We start from the raw sequence: 21,709 nt of genomic DNA on the forward strand, positions 1-21,709 counted from the left end.
GTTACTTGAGAGCATACTGATTGAAAATATTAATATTTTCACTACAGAAAATATCAGGTCTTCAATTTATAGAGGGAATTAATTGGCATACTGATTGAAAATTGTAGCTCTTCCTTCCTAAGGTGCATGAAATTGTTTCTTATATGGATTTTCCTCTATCCTAGACACTGAAAACTTGGCAAATTTTATACTCTTCATCAACAGCATAGAAGTTTTATGCATTCAAGCAGACGCTGAAAATACCCAGACCCCATAGATTTCTCAGAATTAATCAGAGGAAGTACTGTAGTTCTCAGTAAAAGTGTCATTCTAACACCATTTGCACCTTATTTAACTAATTTTCCAAAGTATTGATAATCTTCAGTCAGGCGGCAGGCCACATGGTTTCCATTAGCTGTGCTAAAATTTCAGTCAATTTGATAGAACTCAAAGACACATCAAATTAATTAAATAACATATCATGAACCACATCACATTCACACCGCGAGGATCATCTGCCGCATGATTAGATACTTCCACTAGATAATCACTGATTAGATTTGACATGGTAATTAGATTAATTCGAAGAGCAGGACCTCTGTTCAACAGACATGTATACCACAGTTAAAAAATTCCCCCTTGATTCAAAGGATCTCCTTCAAAAACTAAGCCTCGATGTTAGATTACAGAAAGCAGCATATCAACTAAAGCTAGCCGAGATTATCTAATGTTTACATCTCAAAGGTACCACACTGGTTTGTCTCCAGAGTGGAGTTTCACTTTAAAAAAAATTCATATCATAAGCTGCTAAGGTGTCAACTTATTCAAATCATCTAAACTGCAACTCAGATGTATAAGTAGATGTTTCTCAGTGATCGGACATTTTCTCTTTGCTCTTTGAAAGCCAAAGAAAAATATTAACTTACCACCGATTGACTGGTGGCTTAACTTTGTAAATTCTCACTATCCAATTCGATGTAGTATAGGCCTCCTCCAAGTATTCAAGTTTCACATTCTTGTTTCCTATTTCAACTCCTCTTGCTCGATCCCACCTACCACATGAAATCCATGCAAGTTAGATCATTCAAAACAGATCATTTGAAGCACGTGACATTAGCAAGAATGATTTTTTATACCCTATGGATCATTTGAAGCACATGACATTAGCAAGAATGATTTTTTATACCCTATGGATGCTCAAAAACTAAGGGAAGAAACTGAGAACAAAACAAACAAGAACACCTTAGTGGAAAAATTGAATAAACATGGAATTTAAGAGACCAAAAAATAATTAATTTATAAAAAGTGATTATTGTGTGACAATAGGTTTCAACAGAGCATTTTTATAAACCCAAACCGTCTTTGTTGTAAACCAACCATAGAAATTGTGCTAAGAATTAGTCACTTCCAGGACAGTAATACCATTTAATTAAGAGAAGTTCATGTTATGGAGAGTGAATAACCCCTTCATTAATTTAAAGAAATTTGAAGGAGACATTATTTAAGTCTTTTTTTGATCTACTGCAATGAAGGTAAAGATGCAACTGCCTCCTGAAGAGAATTAACTTAGATCATTACCAAACATGACCTCTGAAATAAAAAAGATTAAGAACAAATCCAAACACTTGAATAATAACTCTAACAGCCTTGCAACAAATTCGAAGGGTGTGGAGCAGCATGCACTTAATATTATCCAGGAGTTGAAATCCTGAATCGGATACACAATTCCCTTCAAAATATTTACCAGTTCGCAGTTCTTGCGCACAAATCCACAAGAAGGTTGTGGCAATTTGATGTTTGCTTAACTGTTCCACTTATGATGCTAAGCTTCATGACATCCACAGAGATTTGGACAATTGTACACTCCTTGTAAGCAATAATTTTTTCTCATTAATCAATGTTGCTTAAATGGGGTCCACAAACAACTTTCATATGGCACTACTTACAATTGACAAGCCCTCCCTTCCTATTAAATATAAGAAAAATCACTATACATCTAAAAACCCATTTCAAGATAGCATCATCATCAATGAGATGCCGAACAACTCAACTTGGGGAATTAGCTTCACCTACAAATGATATTAACACTATAGCTTTGCTCACATCAGTAGCCTATTTTTATGCAGGTCTTCAAAGAAGAGTTTAAGGTATTTTGGCAAATACATTCAACCACTTTTATCAATTAGCAAGATTTTACAAAATGCATTACTCAGTTTTCAACCATTTTTAAATTTATTGGCTAACAAATTGGTAGCTGCCAGTCCTGTTTCCTTTTCACTTTAGCGGTACCTATACCTATAATATTCCTAGGATTATTTACAAGTGGTATTCAAGCTCTAACTTTTGCAACTCTAGCAACAGCTTATATAGGCAAATCCATGGAGATGCATTAATTCAATTAATTGGACTCACTCTTATCTTATTTTCCAACTCATACATAATTTGATATGTACGAGACATGAAATGCACTTTCCATTTTAATTCTCCCCTTTATAATCATAAATGTAAATACTTAACCTCTAAGATCTTAGTAGAAAAATTACACTAATCCTGTCAACAAATGTGATAGATAGAATAGATCATATTTGTCGATTCATATCTACATTATAAAATAGATTAGGTTTACTAATGAGAGCTAGTTAACCATGTACCCCATTGTGCAACAAAGAATTTTTCAACCTCGAAGGGGTATATGCATTTTATGTACGTAGTTTGTATTATGTCATATATATGCATGTGTGTGACATATATACATATTTATAGATTCATATCTGTATAATACAATGGAATAGGTTTACAAATGAGGGTGTACATACATTTATGTATATAGCTTAATATATGTTAAAATATCTTTGTCAATGCAACCACTCTAAACTAATGACATGAACTTCAGGACGGGTGTCAAAACAAAGTGAGCAAAAAAAAAAGTCAAATCACCTTCTCTAGTGCCCACTCTAAACTAATGACATGAACTTCAGGACGGGTGTCAAAACAAAGTGAGCAAAAAAAAAAGTCAAATCACCTTCTCTAGTGCCCACTCTAAACTAATGACATGAACTTCAGGACAGGTGTCAAAACAAAGTGAGCAAAAAAATAAAAGTCAAATCACCTTCTCTAGTGCTAGTTGTTACTCAAAATGAACAAAAGCTAATGCTCTGTTAGAAATAAACTACAAACAAATTAAATTCAATAATAGAGCATAATAGCAACTGTTAAAGTCCTTCAACAAGGTATCATCTACAACTTAAGTTATTAGTAAACATGTAGAAAAGAATTAACTATTTTTAATTGAATTCTACCATCACATTTATTTCTCATCATTTAGCAACAAAAATACCTATATCTAAGGTGAAATGAAAAAGCAATACATGTCAATGTTTCCCAAAATAAGAAAAATGTTTCTTTCCTAATAGTTCATTTCCAACAATTCTTCTATCACATTCTTGTCTAACTTTGATAAGTTTCATCAGTTTGTGAATCTCATAAATCATGTCCATTCAATACGTTGTTATTGTCCTGAAGATTAACTTATTTCCTCCTACAATTTCTGTTGAGGATATCAAACTAAAATGCATAATTGAAGGTGACCTCAAAATTTCAATGTGCTGGAGAACTACGAAGTACAAACAACAATAGTGCCATTACAACATTGAATGCCTAATATGCCTAATCTCAAGATTGAAAATCAAATGCATAGTTGACGTAGGCCAGGCACATTTGATTAATTTTTTGGAGAAGTTAAAAGAATGAAAATACATTTGTATCAAAAAAATTACCTACAATGCAGTCAATAACAATATTCAATAAACTGTCTCTAGTACCTCAAAATATGCTGCTTGCATCTTGGAGCTTAATACAACGCAATTTATAAAGAATGCAACAAAAGATGAGCATGATGTACCGATGAGCCAGACATAAAAAATAAGGACCAACACACATTGTGGATGTGACTTTTATCAGACAAGATTTGGCAAAACAACAGCAAAAAAGAACAATTCATCTACTCTAAATTTAAGTTCAAAAATTATTAATTTATATTAACGCTTACCCAGGAGGCCTGCCATATTCTGTACTAAGCTCTCCAAATCTGTAGTAACATAGTTTATACCTAATCAAAGACACAGAAAAAAGTTAATGGAAATATAATTGCAAAAGCAGCAGAATGACACGATTATTAAAACTTGAAAATTCAAAAATTAAAGAAGCAATTTGCTCAAAAAAATAAGCTCAGTGTCCATGGTTATTCTGATTCAAATTCAAGATACCAATCTCCACATGTACCACTCCCAACAACAACAAAAAATCCAACTTGGCCTTAATCAACAACCCAATTAATTCCCACAACAATGATGATCTATTTTGTTTCCAGTTATAGAGAATGACAGATTGTACTTCTATAATGGGGCAAGGCCAAGCTCAAGTTTAGATTGTGAATGAATTACTTTTAGAGAAGAGAGTTTACTGCTGTTTATTTTCTTCATTGAAGCAAGTTTAGATAGTGAATGAATTACTTTTAGAGAACACATCAGTATGTCAGATTCTGCTTCTAAAATACTTTGGTGGAATCTAATGTTTAATTGACAGAGCCTTGAATAATGAAATCTAGGTTTTCCTCCATTAAAGAGATTGAGTAATCTAGGGACTCTTGCGAGCAGATAAGCATTCCAAATATTTCCAGCCTATTTAATGGCAAGGTCAATGAGCTTAGGGCTGAGATTGTTATTGAACCTAGCATATACAAAAGCAGTACACTGAGCTTTCAACCAAACTCATTTCAAAAGCCACCATTACTCTTAGGTCTCACTAAAACAATGTAAATAGTAAGCCCAAACCAAAATACATAGTCTATTTCTTCAAAAGATAAGCATATGCAAAAATTGCCCTTAATAGTTCAAGTTTCAGACCCACTTACATAAGACAGTTCAGCATTTTTGGAGCTGCCTCTTTGTCAACACGGTACTCCCCATTAACAAGATAATCAGGCTCCTTGATAATAGGGAACACTCCACCTCCAATGCGAACCATCCACAAAAATCTGACAATAATATGTAAATAGGACAGTCAACATCCAAGCAAAAAGACCTTTGTATTCAATGATAGAAAATGCAGCAATACATAACATTGAAATTGCAATTCTGAGCACCAAGTTGAGAACAAGAACCAATGCAGAGTAGTAATCCTAATAAAAACTAAATGCAAAATATAAGCAAAAGAAAGATGCATTTCTGAACATACTTGTTGATGTCATCAGAAGAGTAACCAGTAACGCCTCCAAACACAACCAGCACATAGTCAACATCAAGTGATTGCATGATCTCATAAGCTTCATGCTCATATGAAGACATAGCCCGACCAACAGTGGCAATGTGTGTGTTGTTCCATGTGTTGTTGTCTACAATAACAGTTCGGTTTCCCATGGCTGTGATTTGATATCCATAATCCCACCAAGACATTACCTTGGCATCAGGAGGAGTATTTTGCCGCAGCCAGAAGTATGCTTCACGATAATCATCAAATATAACCCTGTCACCATGGGCACCCCTGGCAGCCAGAACAATAGAGGGAGATGAATATGCCTCTGATGTCACCCAGGTGCAGTGGGTGACATAACTTGTAAGCAAGTAAAGAATTCCTAATATCAAGATACCAGCACCTTTTCTCTGAAAAGGTAGAGACTGGTCTACTGAAACCTGAAAAATCAACCATATAAAGTATTTATATAAGATCAGTATGAAACAAAGCAAACATATGCTTACAATGCAATCAAGCCCAGAATCCTTTTTTCCTCTAAACTACTGTGCTACTGGTAAGAGTTTGGAAGTGATGCGTATAATATAGAAAAAGTTACCAAACAAAGAAGTCACATCAAGGGCACAATAAAGTTATAAACTAACTCCAAAAGATTCTGAAAACCTCAAGTGAAACAGATGGTTTGAATTAATAAAAACCAATGACCATAGTGAAGCCTTCTGACAATGCAACGTATTCCTAAAAAATATATTTTAACGAGACTAGTTGAAAAATAAAATCCTTGATTAGCATGACTAATGGTTGTTTCAAGAACTTGCTGGTCATAAATACTCAGCTGTTTGACAAAAATAAATGGGCTTAATAGAGTGAAATGTCCCTAGTCTCTTGAAAATTTCTCCCTATAGAATCATAAACAGAAAAAATGATATAAATCTATCTCAACAGCATTCAATTCATCTGACTTCATCATCATTCAATAAAAGATAAACTTGCAATCACAAAACCTGAAATACTTTCCAAACAAAACCAGGATACAGAAAGAAGATCCTGCATTTCCTGAAGAAGTGCCTATAAAAATATCACAAAAGGAAGAAAAGGGCATCCTAGCAACAAAAGTCAATAATTGGTTTCGTTCCAGTATAGTGTAGGTGAGGTTATGATCCTTTAACTCTGTGGGATAATCTTAATCAATTACTTTAATTTTGTCAACATCACTGTTGCAAGTAGACATGTCTCTGGTATGGGAGACTATTATGGAGATGTATCCGGTGTCAGGAGACATTCAACCCCCGTTTCCTTTCAACTCCTGATTAAGAAACAAAACCCCTAAACAATTAAAAACCTTTACAGCATTATAAACTGCACTTGGTTAGCAGCAATGTTCCATCCCATTCAAGGTCTGTTGGTGCATTGCCATAAATTTCATCTACTCGGAAGTAATAGGATAAACCTTTATGTAACACCACCAGAAAGAATAAGTATTCTGAATGCATTCTTTTTGTGCTACATAAACCTAACAAGCAACAACTCATTGCAGAATCCAATCTTCTAAGGAGATGGTCCCTGCTTTCTGGCTAAAAATGGTGCAATCAACCACTCCAAGGACTACCCATACACCTTGCCAAGATGCGGCTACTTCTTACCACAAGAATCAATAAACCCTCACTGGGTCTGCAGACAATTATCCAGAGTTAGAAGTCACATTCATAGCACATATTATAAGCCTCTCCTCCCTCTCTCCTAAGTGCATCTTCCCAGATCATTCTCTTGAGGACATCATCAGAACTGAATTGGCCCTATTGCAGTAACCAACAAGAATGCTGCTATTTCTCCTGCTTGAGACTCTGATACATTGTGCTTTCTTTTTACAAGATTTTCTATTTTCTATTACATGCCTTTGTACATAACACTTTGTATTGGTTTTTACCCTCCTCTTATTAAAATCTCTCACCCCCCAGGGTTGGTTCTAGATGGTCTAGTTTTGGGTTGATAAGGTCCCTTTTTGCAATATTGCTTTGCAAATTATATTTTTAAGTTCCACTGAACTAGGAACCTGTAGCCGAGGGGAAACCAGTGCTTCTCATGGGACTATTTAACTAAAAACTAAATTCACTGTGAGACAAAGACGGAGCACCTCTTCATTTGACCATTGGGTAAGATTTCAGATCTTGAAAAATGCTTAAACTCATGATTTAGATTTATAATTATTCGTAGGTTTGCTTCATTTCTTCTCTAATTTTGCAGCTTTGACCAACCTTGGGAATTTATTTTTCCATATAGACTTAGTTTGCCTTTTCTTTAACATGAGATTTGTTAATGAATTAGTGTTTCCATTAAATAAAGAAGAATTTATATCAATGCCTTTCCATATAAAATCAGATTTTATTTTTGTAATGTGAGATTTATTAATGAATTACTGTTCACGTGTAATTATCTCGATGTTAGTAAACAACCAAGTCTTCAGTGTGACTATCAACACACACACTGCATGGTACGGTGTGTGTACACTTGTTTTTGGAATTTAAAGGTATCTCCATACTATAGAGATATAGAGAGCAAATAAAATAGGGAATTTAGCCCATGAATTGTCTAGAATAGAGAGTTTAGCCCATGAATTGTCTAGAATAGAGAGTTTAGCCCATGAATTGTCCAAATGAAAATTTTGTCTAAAATAGTAGAATGCAGTGTAGCATGTAAGCTTTGCTACTAAATGATTCTTTGGTAAGATCTGTATGAAGATGACAAAGTTATTGCTAAGTTAACAATAAAACAGTTCACTAAATGATATGTGAGTAAACCTCTAGTCTTGTTATATGATGTGTGTGGATGGTAAAATGTTACTAACAACACTGCATTACAAATGGCAAATTATTATTAATATCAAAAGAATGCTTAGCCATACACTATCATAACAAACTCTAAAAACTTTAAAATCTTAGTAAGACCTCAAAACAGCTACAATAAACATGTTTGCATCCCAGTAGGATAAGAGAAACAAAAACATTTTATCACTGAAATTTTCAAGTAAGAAACTTCAAAGAATATATCATCCAAATAAAATACAATCAATCAATAAAAGAGAAACCATTTCTCATAACAGGTAGAATCAAATAGGCATGACATATGCATTTTCAACGATTCAAGGTACAAAACCAAGTCACATTCAAAAGCTTTGCCATAAACCCAAACCTTCAAATTTAGTCAAAATACTGACCCATATAAAGTAAAAGTAGAAGATAGACACAAAGCACATTTTAGAATAGATATGCATAATATCAAAATAAGCATACAAAATCACGATGACCAAAATTTTGATGTCACAAAGAAGACATCTTGGTGCAATACTGGGTTACATACATATAAATATCAGGCTGATGTTTTTATGCAGCAAAGGGTTTTTGTACTACATCTTGAGAGAACAATAAAATGTTATGAAGACAAAGACACATAACATTACCTCTTCATTTCTAGTAATGAGATTATGTAAAAAATGAAACTATAACATTGTCATATTCATCAAGAAAAGCAATGATATGATAGAGAGCCTAGATTTAATGCAAATTCAAGCCATTTAGCCAAGAATATGGATTTGTCTCTCAAGAGACCTCATTTACAAGGCTATCACTGTAGAAAAAGATGGACCATCAAATGTTGTCTGGACCAAATAACCAACCAATCTTCACAATAACAATTTAATTGTACAGAAAACCAAAATAAGAAGTACACACAAAATTAAAACATGATAAAGTAGGCATAAAAATACAAAGTAGCAACAACGAACTGAAATATAACCTCAGAATATAGACCATTTACTTGTAATAACAATAAAATACTCTCTTTGGATGGAAACCTCACCAAAATGAAATAGATTTAATGTTTTTTAAATTTTTATATTAATTTAAATTGAAAAATCCTTGTGACACATTGAAAATTTTATTTAACATTCGACATAAGTAGACACAATTAAACTATGTGTGACAACTTATTGACAGTATTGAAAAAAATCCAAGCCTCTGAACATAGATAAAATTAAACAATGATAAAGTAGACACAAAATATTTAGTATGAACAGCGAGCTAAGATATAGCTTTGGAATATTGACCACTCACTTGTCATAACATTAAAATACTATCTCTTTGAATGGAAGACCAACCAAAATAAGATAGATTTAATGGTTTTTATCTTGTTAATTTAAACTCAAATACCCTTGTGATGTGCACATTGAAAATTTCATTTAACAATTATTAATCTATTTGTATGCACTGGTTGAATTTTTTGTAGATACTATTTATGTGGCATGAAGTTATAACTTAGACTCAAATGCACTGCTTCTTGACTCCTTGCAAATTTGTAACTAGTTGTACCGTCTATGCATGTCCCAACAAGCTCCCGTTTGTAGTTGTGCCCTAAAAATATCACACAACTGCACTATTCATTAAATATTTTGTCATGTCCCTTTTTCTAAAAATGACACTTATTAAGTCCCCATTGGCCAAAAATAGTAAGTTAACTATGACAGGATACATTTGGAAAGATCATATAATTAATATTCACGATGTCCCCTTTCCAAAATCAGCACTTTCTATTTTTTGTAAGCTCAGCTTTCCAAAAATAGTAAATAAGGACTTTTGGATAAGACTGGAAAATAATATCTTTTTGGGTGATATAATCAAATCAACAATAATGATTTATCATCAAAGATTTTATTTTGAATTTTCTACTCGAGATGGTGTGGGTTTTTGGGAAGTCTTATTTTAGCAACATTTTGAATTTCATTGCCCGTTTGACATTTGTTGGCAAATGGCAAGTTTCCTTGGGAATTGTAGGAGATTGGAGACACTTGGAATGAGGAAACTTTCCTTTCCTTGGGAGTGAGATTTTTGGCACTCATTTTGGTTCGAATTTGAATTCTGAAAGTGATTTCATATATGCATGGAATTGGCTCCATTTAGATTCATTCTATCTTATCATTTTAACAAGGTTTGTTGTTCTTCTTCAGAGGCTGAGAAACCATTGAAGGGGTGATCTTCCAGGCTGATAAGCAAAGGGGATAGAGGCTTGCAGGCAGTGTGTTTACAAGTCTCCAGAGGCAATCACATTCAGGGGTTGCAGTTGTGCTTCAAAGAGACTTTATGTGTGTTATTTTGGCAGGGGTTGTAATAGTTAGTGTGTTGTAGTTTCTTAGTTCATTTTCAGATTTGTATTGCTGGTGATAACAGCATATATTGTTGCTCTTGGCTGTTTTTAGACATTTATTTTAATGCATCTTTCTATTGTGGGAAAGTGTGAGGAGTTTGGAGAGTATTTTAGATTTTATAGTCGAATTGTGAAGCTTTGAGCTCCATTTTTGGAGTCTATTTTGTAATACTTCATGGCAGATTTGTAGACTGCCATAAACATATTTTTGCATGCTGTTATAATGCCAAAAATTCTAAAGAATCTTCTTCTTATATTTTTATGAGGGTTTAAGTGTTTACAAGTTCATTGGTGCAATTTTTGGCATACCTGATTTCACCATTTGGTTGCAAATTGTAAATCTAAGTTGGGTTATTAGAATTTTGTAAATCTGATATAAAATTACAGCAAGGGTTATTACATATTTCGCTGCTTTCAAGGGTTTCACAAGTTGGCAGGAGATTGATTAAGGTTTCAGATACGATTTTAATTGTGATGTCCCCAAACTGAACCTCATCAAATATTGTTGATATTAAGAAAGCTCCTTGTATTATCTTTATAATAAAGTGATGCAATTGAAACCAAATGATTTAATGACAAATTGATGAGGAATCTGCAGCAGATAGAGATGCATATGAAGAAAGTATAGGAAATGGTTAAGAAAGCAAACCAATCCTTGTGTGGACAAAATGTATTAAGGAATAACTCAGATCATTAAGAATTCAGAATTCTTATCGATATTACAGGAACTTAATAGAGACTGCCTCAGCTAAGGTAATCCACGTGGAGGCTACATACGCTCAACAAGTCTATCACAAGTATTATATCCAGGGTACCGCTGGCATAACAATTCACCAAGTTGAGAGAGAATCATAAATGGACTATCGGGGAAATTGTCGTTGGACCATGAAGTTATCTACATCCCTTACAATATGGGCATCGACTAGATATTGAGATGGCACGATAGCTACTTTCCAAGACACCATGGTAATAAAATTCAAATGCTAGATTTGGAGGCACATTAATCTTCGGCTGCTGTGTGAGTAGTTCATCCTGAATAGAAGTTTTGAGACCCCTGAGTAGTAATCGATATCAATATTACTGTCGCGAAACAAACGATAGCCATCCTTCCCGATGGAAGGCACAGAGAGCTCCTATGTGCATCGCAGCTATAACATCCATCAAACAACTAGCAATCCTGATATTACCAAAGAGTAATATGTCGCGTAAGGGAGAAGACAACTCTTAAGTAAAAATTGATCATCAATGGTAAGCAGCGAAGTCAGCGATTATCAATTGGGTACCAAATCCGATCATTGCTTGGCCTAACCTCGGATGATATTGAGAAGCTACGTCGGTAAAGGTATTCCAGACAGTGGCTACGTAGAGCACTATCATCAGTGAGTAGTCAACGACTCAACGTGATGGAGATGGCCGACCACTGATGAAGTGTTGGTGTAATCAAATAACACACACAAAACAAATAAGAATGAATTAATTAATGAGGTGATGCAACTGTTAAAGAGTCACGACTTTTACAAATGGGAGACACTGAAAAATATATATAACTAACGGCAACAATATCAAGGGGGATCGGATGGAAGCTCTATTGACTTGGGCGTAACGGGTACATAATTCACGTCTACACTCGAGATCATGACCAAAGTAGCGAATTAATTAACATATGGTCGACTCCCATTAAGATTACTACAATTAAAGAATTATCCATCGGTAGTATAAGTAAGGATCGTAAGTCTAGAGTTCATCAGTTTGAATGCACATCAAGTGATCAGAGATTATATATTATATCGATTCCTGTGCCAGAGTAATGTGGTTGCTAATGACAATGGAAAGATAAATCAATGTTCCAGATCGTCTGTAACTACGAACAGATTTATGATCAGCTTATATCAGTTATAAGGAATCTTATAACTGATTTGTAGGAAGGAACTTTATTGCAGATAGTGTCAAATTTATGACAGATTTATGATCAGCATAAGTCTATTGACAAACCAAACAAAACAATCAAGATAAGTTCTATCTCTTCAATTGTTCCTAGAATTTAAAGTTAAATATTGTGATAATTGTCTTTGGATTTGATAAAATTATATCTTACAATCCTCACCTCAATGTTAGGTTTGTTATCCCAGGTCTAAATTAATGGAAACCCCATGTGGGGGACATTACATTAATGCAAAAAAATTGTTGAAAACTGCAGTCAACAATTCTTTAAAAAGATGGGATTTTTGGGGCAAAAATCATTTGCGGGTCAGGTTCATAAAAAATCAGATATAATCGGGATTTTTTTGGAGATTTTTGCTTCTTTGTGTATAACAATGAGCACACATAACAAGAAATAAAGTTAAATTACAGCCAGTTCTCCTGTGAATGGCAGGAACGCATCATGCTCTCTGGATCAATAATAGGCAGCTATTTCAGCTATATTAGTTTGATTTCTCAAAATTTACATATGAACTGCTATTAACTGAGGTTGTAATTTACTTTCTTGAAATGCAATCTACAGATTGTGAACTCATTGAGAATATAGCTTAACGGCCTCTCACAAAACTTAGCAAAGGTTCTTCAATAAAAGCCTTTTTTTAAAGAGAACTACACTTGTGTTTTTGAGACAAACCAGTGACCAACTCAAGATCTGATGTTCAAATCAGTACCTGTATAACAAGAATTTCCAAAGATACACTCCAAAAGCAATTTATAGAACATAAGGATGTTTCTAAGAAAGAAGCCCATGAGACAAAGGACCAGGGCCAGGTCATCGCAGAATTTCCTAGGTACCTTCACAAAATAATGTTGATATCTTCCCAGAGGCCACATGGCATGTGAGGATTGTATAAGTGGATTACTTGCCCAGACACGATATAGAAAAGAAATCATAAGACAAAATGAGAACTTTGAAGAAGATAAAGATTTAAGTGCACAATTCTTCAACTTGTGTTCCTCCAATACACAAATTTAAGGAAAAATAATAAAGCTCTGACCATAGCACTTGAATAAAAGTCACATCACATATTGGGTCTTTTAGATTGTGCCAAAGAACAAAAGAGTAGGCAATTGCCATTACAAAGGAATTTTTAGAACTCCAAAATGGCAAAAAGATATAATACTTTCAATATTCTGATACAATGGCTAATTGTTACAATGCTGGATAAAAAATCTTTTAAGATTTTCCTACCTCTTTTATCATGGTTGCTGTCCCTAAATTGTAACTATTTAGAATTGTTTTCTTATTTATTCATTAACTTTTAATATTTTACCCTAATTCATGTTATAGAGTCTTGACTATAGAAAATATTCTTTTAAAGGAAATAGTAATATTTCAAGGAAATTTTGAATACTTTTGATCGTAATTAGGTTGACAGTAACAATGTCCATATTCTGAAATTTGTTAAATTACAACAAATTAATTAGTTTAGAGTAAATAATATAGAAAACACATGACAAACTTCAATTATCTTCACAATTCACAGCAATACAGCGGCCATTTTGAAAAAAGAAATGCCACCAAATATTAAATTAAAGAGCACAACTAGCCAAGAAACACAGAGCTACAATAATTTTCAACAAAAAGCATATTCCACAGGAAACATTAATGGGAACAGACTGATCGAGCAAAAGAGGCGATTTTGAAATTCCTGTGTTTCAAAGGATAAAAAAAGGCAAGGATAACATCATATGTGAATTCTTAAAGATGAGGAGGAACTAACAGCCTAACTGACAAATATCAATACAAATTCAACTTAGTTTAAAAAATTATAACCACCCAAGAAATTCCTATTTTTTTGACAGACAAACATTGTTCAGTGTATAGCAGTTAAAATTTACAGGCATATTATCTTACCTTTGAAGATGCCTTCGAGATATTTGCACCTTTAGTTGCCACTGTAGATGTGATTTTGGGTTTACTACGCATTAGAACAGCCAAGTTTTTCACACTTGCAGATATTGCTATAGCACTGATAAGACAAACGGCAGGAGTTGCCACAAGGATCAAACGAACCATCACTCCAGCAAAGTATAAACTAGTGAGACCATAAAGTACAATAAATATGGTGGCATCTGTTAATCTTCGAAAGCAAAAATACAGTCCTGCTGGAAAGAAAATCAACAGTATGTGATAGTCAAACATGAAAGATGACCAAGCTGTCGGTTGATGCTCTGAGACAGATGCAATAATTGGGATATGATCTTTTGCATATGTTGGATCAAGGAGAGAGTAGAAACGGCCAGTCCAGGGAGAAATGTAGCCAGATGCCATGCCCAATCCAAGTGCTAGACCACCTGCTCCTACCGCAGCTGTCACGGTTATCTTCAGAAATGCTTGAAATAGCTTTGGATCATCAAGCTGATGTTTGACCCAATCTACAAAGTAAAATACCTGAAACCAGACAAAAGTTACATTATAAAGATTTCCCAAGTATCTACTCTGCCGCAATCAAACCTGAATGGTAAAAAATACTCTCCAAATTTACTGATTGAATCCTCCCCGGAAAGAATAAACAGCTATTGGAAATTGGGAAAAAATCATAGAAGAACAATGCAGTCGGAAAACAATGGATGACTGCATATGTTCCATATCCTAACATAATGAAAGAAACATTTGAAAGAGAGGTATTACATGATATATCTTCCAAGCTCAAATGTCAGAGGATGCATATTAATCCTTGTAGAAGTGTGTGCATGTTTAAAACACACTCAAAATATGCCATATGCCTGTAATTGGTATGTGCCTCGTGAATGAAAAGGATCATTTTGGGAACAAATTTGGAATAAGCAAGGCATGTGAATGAAAAGGATTAGATTGGATGCAAATCCTGGGAAACTTTGCAGATTAGAATAATGGACCCTATACAGACATCAGACTCCCCATTACATATTCCCATATTGATGGCACATAAGAATTAATCATGCGGGGTCTACCAAATGAACGTGCAAGACTTATTTCATTGTAATGCCAACTCCAAGAAAAGGACCGGCTGCTGCTGTTGGCAACAAAGGATAGAAGTATAAACAGAATAAATAAAAAAGAGGAAAGATTAGTTGTGTTTTATCTGATGAAGGAACCAAAAACAGAATAGGAGATTTTCAAAAATAAATGCATAATTCTCTTACATGTCACATATGAGTAAGACTGTACCATATAACTTTTCATCCTGATGATGAAATGAAATGTTGACTAAAAACTTCCACAAAGATTTTTCCAAAAGTCATTCTCTACTTGTGTGAATTTTGTCATAAATCATGAACTAAACAATGATATGTAAATTAATGAGTATCCACTGTCCAGTATTTTGATGTAGCCAGGATTTATGATTAAATTGAGACTATAAATACAAATTTTGTTTCTATTTTGCGGGAGTATATTTGTGTTTCTTTGGGTCCTAAATTAAAAGTTACTCCTTGATGTGCATTTCAACCTTTCAAGCTCATGTCTCGAAAAGTTAAGCGAAGCCTAAAACTTGAAAAAACACATTACATTGAATTTAAAAACTTGCAACTGAACTAACCTGCAACAAGAAGAAAACCCCCATGGCAGCCATGTGCTCCCCCGATTGCACGTGTTGAAACCCCACAAATCGGATCTGCATCGCAAGCAACATTCCCAAAATGTACATACAATTATAGGCAACATACAATCTAAGTGAATACCTTCCGGTCACAAGAAGCACCATGACATAAATAGGGATCAAATTGATGATAAAAATATATCCTCCCCAAGCAGACACCATGTAAAAATAGGCAAAGGCAGAGGCCACAGACCAAGCCAGAGATCCAGTATTAACTGCCTTCACAAACAGATAAAAAGTCAAAAGCAGTGCAAAGATGGCCACGCCCTCATTATCATATGATCCAGCAACCGACCGAGAAATATAACCGGGGCAAATTGCAATCAAGGCTGCTGCAACAAGTCCCGCACCAGAATCCCAAAGCTCCTTTCCAAAAAAGTAAGCCACAATTGTAGTATTTGACGCAAAAAACGGGGCTGTCAAAACGCAGACTTCTCTGATATGAACTACAAAACTTAGCAATCTGAGAGCCCAGTAAATCAGAGCAGCTGTTACCATAAGACCAGGGTACAGCGTCCCTCCAATGATCCTACCCAAAGGGTACCAGCTCTCATAATCAAACCAGTTCCAGAATTCATAAAACCCTTTTTCTGTTAAATATAGGGTTGTTCTGTAGTTAAAATAAGGGTCAAATTCATGGATCATGCTTTCATAGCGAAGCACACTGAAAAGCCTCGCTATAAATGCAAGGACATAGACCAAACAGAGAACCCCTATACGCAGTAGAAGCTCTTGCTGCTTAGTTTTCAGCCTGAAATTCTTCATGGAAAACTGGAGGCTTTCCATTTTTAAGCTTAGTGGCGCCATTATTGAATTCAACGCTACTTCGGCTTTGCCGGTCATTGGAAATACTACGTACGATTGTAAACAATTCCGATCTTAAGGTTTATGTTTAGTCGATCTTCATGAGATAGCAATCTAATAAAAATCCTGGTATATCCAGAAAAATAACATTAGGTCATCGTAGGTATTGAAAAAACCACCAAAAAATAATTTAGAAAAGATGGTGTCAGGAAAACTACAGATCAGGCAAATTACTTGCCTCGAAATCGAAGAGTTGTGATAAACAAGACCTGGAAAACCTTGCTAAACCCTGTCCCCTGCTTGATGATAAGTCTCCAGATCCATGATTTCCTGTGCCTTTCCTTTGACTGTAGAAGTTAAATTTTATGGATAATTTAGTACCTACCTGAATGAATATCGAATATTTAAGGAACATACATGTCGAGTGAAAATGTTTAAAAGATAAAAGGTAAAAGGTAAAAGGTATTTTGATATGTGAAAGGGTGAATAGTTTTGCTAATATACCTTCAAATATTTAGAATCTACTTTAGATTAAAGAGTAAAGGAAGGAGTTAAGGGGGGAACAGCACAAGCAGCAATTATAGTTCTAATAGTTGTCGATTCTTGAATCTTTTATTCAATTTTTCAATTATTAATTTTTTAAAAATTTTAAAAAATGATAATTAAGAGTTCATTAATAAATTTCACGTGTATCAATAGTTGTCTACTTTAGTAATAGTGTTCTTCTCATGAAAGACCACTACATAAAAAATTTGTGAAAAAATAAAGAAAAACAATCTCTAATGTACGTTTCTCAAGGCAGAATTTTGACTAATCTTTGGACTGGTTTTATCCTCAGTCCATCCTCCAACTACGTTTCAAATTTCGTCGCATTCTGGATTCGTTTGCTATGTCTTTCCTTCAATTTCGGGTTTTTTATCCCTGACTGCAAGTGGAGAATTTTCCTTGAATTACAAATTTTAATGATTTCCATTGTTTTGGTGTTTGTAGGGAAATTTTGGGCTAATTACAAGTGCACTTTATTGAGAAATAAAAACTTGTAATTTGATTTTTATTTCCCCCTTGATGCTTTTTGGCATTTTCAGTTAAAATGGGGATTTTTTGGCTAAGTTACAAGTAAACTTGTAATTCTTTTCTAAAAACCCCTGCTTTAATGGTTTTTGCTTGTAATGGGGATTTTAAACCCCTATTACATGTGTGCAAGTGAATTATAACTTGTTGTAGAGATTTTATTTTCCCTTTACAAGTGATTTTAAACTTTGCACATCTCTCTCCAAAACTCGATTTTGCCGAGGATTGAGAAAAGTGACATTTAAAACTTGTTATTTTGCCCCAAAAACTCGATTTTGCCTATAAAGTGCATTTTTTAGGATTTTAAACTTGTAATTGCATTTTAAAAATCCGATTTTGCCTTATTGATGAAAAAGTGCAATTTTAAACTTGTTATTTCATCCCAAAAACCCAATTTTCTCCAATACATGCAAATTCGAACTTGTTATTCCTTCCAAAAAAATCTGACCAGCAAGAAAAACGGATTTGTTGAAGATTTCAAAGCGATTTTTGTGGAGATTTGTTGGAGACGCAAGGCGTTTAGGATTCCTTCCTATTCTCATGCAATTGTAAACATCTTTCACGCCATTTGGGGGTTTTTGTTTATTGTTTTCCTTCTTCAAAACCTACCACGTGATTCCTTGAATCCACTTTTTGAGGGATCTTTACTCCACGAAACAACAATCTCCCAAGTCGTTTTTGCATCTCTTGCTTATGCGTTGGAGTTAGAGGGAGATTTGGCCACTTTTCATGCCATTTTATTTGCATTGGTCACCACGTTTTTATGCAAATGGCATTTTTGTAGAAACGTGGCAAGGGTTTGGCATTGTGGATTGTCTTTATTTAATGGATTGTCTTCTCCATTCCAAGATTGTTTCATCTTTTTGAAGAGGCATTTTAGATTAAAGCAAGGTATGATTTCTTTTCTTTTCTTGTTTCATTTTCTTTTTTTCTTTTTTCCTTTTCTTGTTTTCTTAGTTTTCCTTTCCAGTTGTAAATTTGTAAATATGTTGTTCTTGCCCCTAAAATCGGTTTTGTGAGAGAGACTTTTCCCCTTGATATGCAATTTTTAAATTGCATTGTTCTTCCCCATTTTCCCTCTTTACTTGTATTCGAGATTTTAAATCTCGATTACAAGTTGGCTGGAAATATTTATTCTTCCCTTACGGATAAAATAATTTAACCATTTTTGGTTAAAATTCCAAGTTGCAAGGATTGAAGTTCTTCCCATTTGAAGAAGGAAAAATGTTAGTCGCAACTGATTATGATGTTGCCTTAACACTTTTAAATCTTCATCGCAGTATACCAGGTTGTCTTTCAATGTCAGATTTGCCTTCATCCCCAAATCTGAAAAAGATGAAGTACAAATATGGCAAGTACTAAAATGAAGTTGCTCCTTCCCAAGTTTCTTCCCCTTTGGATCGTATAAGAGATACGGAGATCGGGCATGTGGATATGTCAGAATTTGTCGAGAGGGTTCAGGATCCACAGGATAGCAATATGCAGTGGCTATTGGACAGTCACATCCATCATGCATCTTCTTTTTCAATGGCTGCCCTAGAACCTGAATTTGTTCTCGCTTGCACCCATCACTTTGACAAGGAGACAAGAGCCATTAAAAATGATGATGGTGAAGCGATAATTCGCCTTGACGCAGACACAATTGAGAAAGTCTTCAGAATACTTCCTGCACCTGCTTATATGGAAATCTCCAAAGATAGTGCAGCTGAGTACTATGTGAAAAGAGAGATGGACTGCAAACGTCATATCAACAGGTGGATCCATGAGCCACGTGCCTCCTTCTCAAGGTGGGCTAAGTTGTACAGTTGTGATTTTAAATGGGAGATTGGAGATATCATAACTCTCCTCCTGGCAGGATAATGAGCCTTGAACATTCTAATGTTTTTGAGCCCTGGATGTACCAATTCATCATGTTCATAAGGCAGTCCCATTACGTATCATGGGGAGAAATCATCAGTGATGCCTTGTGCGAACAACTTGCAGCAGTTCCTACCACCATGAATTCATACTTGGTGTATTTGGCAACGTCACTCATACATTTCCCTGGTCTTTATACCAAGGGTGACCGCTCGTTTATACTGGTATGGGAATACTATGATCAGTTGCATTTAAAACCCAACAGATTGCATTTCAGAAGAATTCAAGATGCATTCTTCGGTTACTTCATATGTCAGTTTGACAAAATTCTAAAGAATAGAAGGATATCAGACGAGGCATGGGAAAGGGTGAATGAGTATGCATGCTTGTTTCTTCAATTCCCAACCTTTACCTATATGAGAGTCGGATGCTATAGTGGGCATCCATACATGCTCCCTATATACCCAACTGATAGGATTATTCTTATGGAGTTGGGAAGACAGATCATGGTTGTGCACGCTCATCGGTCTGTCAGACATAAGGTTGGAATGGGGATCTCTACAACAAACCCACTAAAAAATTGGTCGGTATTCTCTTGTCACATTCGTTAAAGCCAAGGCTATGGAGACCAAAATGTAGGAAATTAAACTCAAAAGGTTTAAGTCCAGAGTTGATTTTGATTACCAGGGTATAAAGGAAGAGATCAAAAAATCCTTCGTGCACGTGCATCGCATTGAGGATATCTAGGTAGATCTTCGTACAAAGGTAGAGGTTCTCGAGATGGATTACTACAGGCTCACTGTTGAGCAAGTTGTTGATTTGAACTTGGTGGATATTCCATAAGGAATTATCGATGATGGGCATGTACTTGATCCTGAATACATTTCATGAAGGGTTTAGGAAGCTCCACTTCCTTTAATCCAGTGGTCACACAAGGAGTGCATATCCATCTTTGAGAGATTTCAGCCTATCTCGGCTAACACCAATGCTTGGCTGAAAAGTAATGGTGTTAGAGTCATTAAAATCGAGGTTGGAAAGGAAGATGATTCTACTGGGCCTCTTGGACGTAAGTCTAAAATTTAGGTTGACAACAAGGAAGGTGCATCATCTTCGGGCACAAGGATCAAATTGCGAGTTAGTGGGGCAGTAGTGCTTCCTCCTGAGGAGGCTATAGTTTGTGGGAAAGAAAATTCATGTTTCCATGTTCAGGTAATTGATCTTGACAATCCAGAAGAAGGGCAAAAATCTGATGATGTTCCTAAGTCTCCAGCATCGGACTCGCCTCATGAGATCCCTCCCCCAGTTTCCATTGAGATGCCCCTTTCTCCTCTAACTTGCTTGTTGATGAATCTTCTCAGAATGTCGTTCCTATTTCAACATACGAGTCACTTCCTGATCATCAACAAGAGAGCGTGCTGGAATTTCTTGAAGATACTCCTGCTTGTATCCAGCTGTCAGAAATTGATACTTCCACTTCTGGTTTTGAAGAATTTATGAGGCAATCCTCATGCCCATTAGTTATTGAGCAAGTCGTGATCGCTATTCAAACAAATGTTCCTCCCAGGATGACCACGATGATTCAAACAGAAACTACTTCTCCTTTGCCTATAACTGTTAGTGAAGGAGAGTTGATGACTTTGCCTCTGTGGCTTAGTTCTTTTACTCCAAAAAGAAAGAAGCAAGAAATCTCACCTGATGCCTTTGATTATCAGTAACTAAAATAGTCTAGATCCAAGGTTGCTAAAAAGGCCAAGACTATCTCCAGAGTAACTGTTGACAACAACAAGATGAAGGTAGCTGAAATTGTTGAACCCATTATAGATAAGCCACTTGAAGAAATGTTAGTTGTTGATGACAAAGTTACAAGGATAGAATTGGGTAAGCAAACGCATGAGGTAATTAAACATGATGCTCAGTTTTTTGTAGCTTCATTGGTACAACGGTGTGATAAACTTCTATCAAAGAAAGACAAGCTAGAAGAGGAAAAC

The 21,709-nt window shown here is 35.1% G+C and overlaps 1 protein-coding gene across 1 annotated transcript; it reads right to left on the bottom strand.

Moving 5' to 3' along the window:
* Positions 1–533: 533 nt before the first annotated feature.
* Positions 534–17,226, bottom strand: LOC131068700 (dolichyl-diphosphooligosaccharide--protein glycosyltransferase subunit STT3B). Its single transcript, XM_058003951.2, has 7 exons — positions 17,032–17,226; positions 15,930–16,919; positions 14,264–14,800; positions 5,215–5,669; positions 4,892–5,014; positions 4,028–4,087; positions 534–1,031 (listed from the first exon to the last, which is right to left on the bottom strand). Exons 2-7 carry the CDS (start codon positions 16,830–16,832, stop codon positions 902–904), a joined length of 2,208 nt encoding a protein of 735 aa, XP_057859934.2. The 5' UTR covers positions 16,833–16,919; positions 17,032–17,226; the 3' UTR covers positions 534–901.
* Between the last annotated feature and the right edge of the window lie 4,483 nt (positions 17,227–21,709).

This window comes from Cryptomeria japonica, chromosome 6 (genome assembly GCF_030272615.1).
Source record: "Cryptomeria japonica chromosome 6, Sugi_1.0, whole genome shotgun sequence".
Lineage (NCBI taxonomy): Eukaryota > Viridiplantae > Streptophyta > Pinopsida > Cupressales > Cupressaceae > Cryptomeria > Cryptomeria japonica.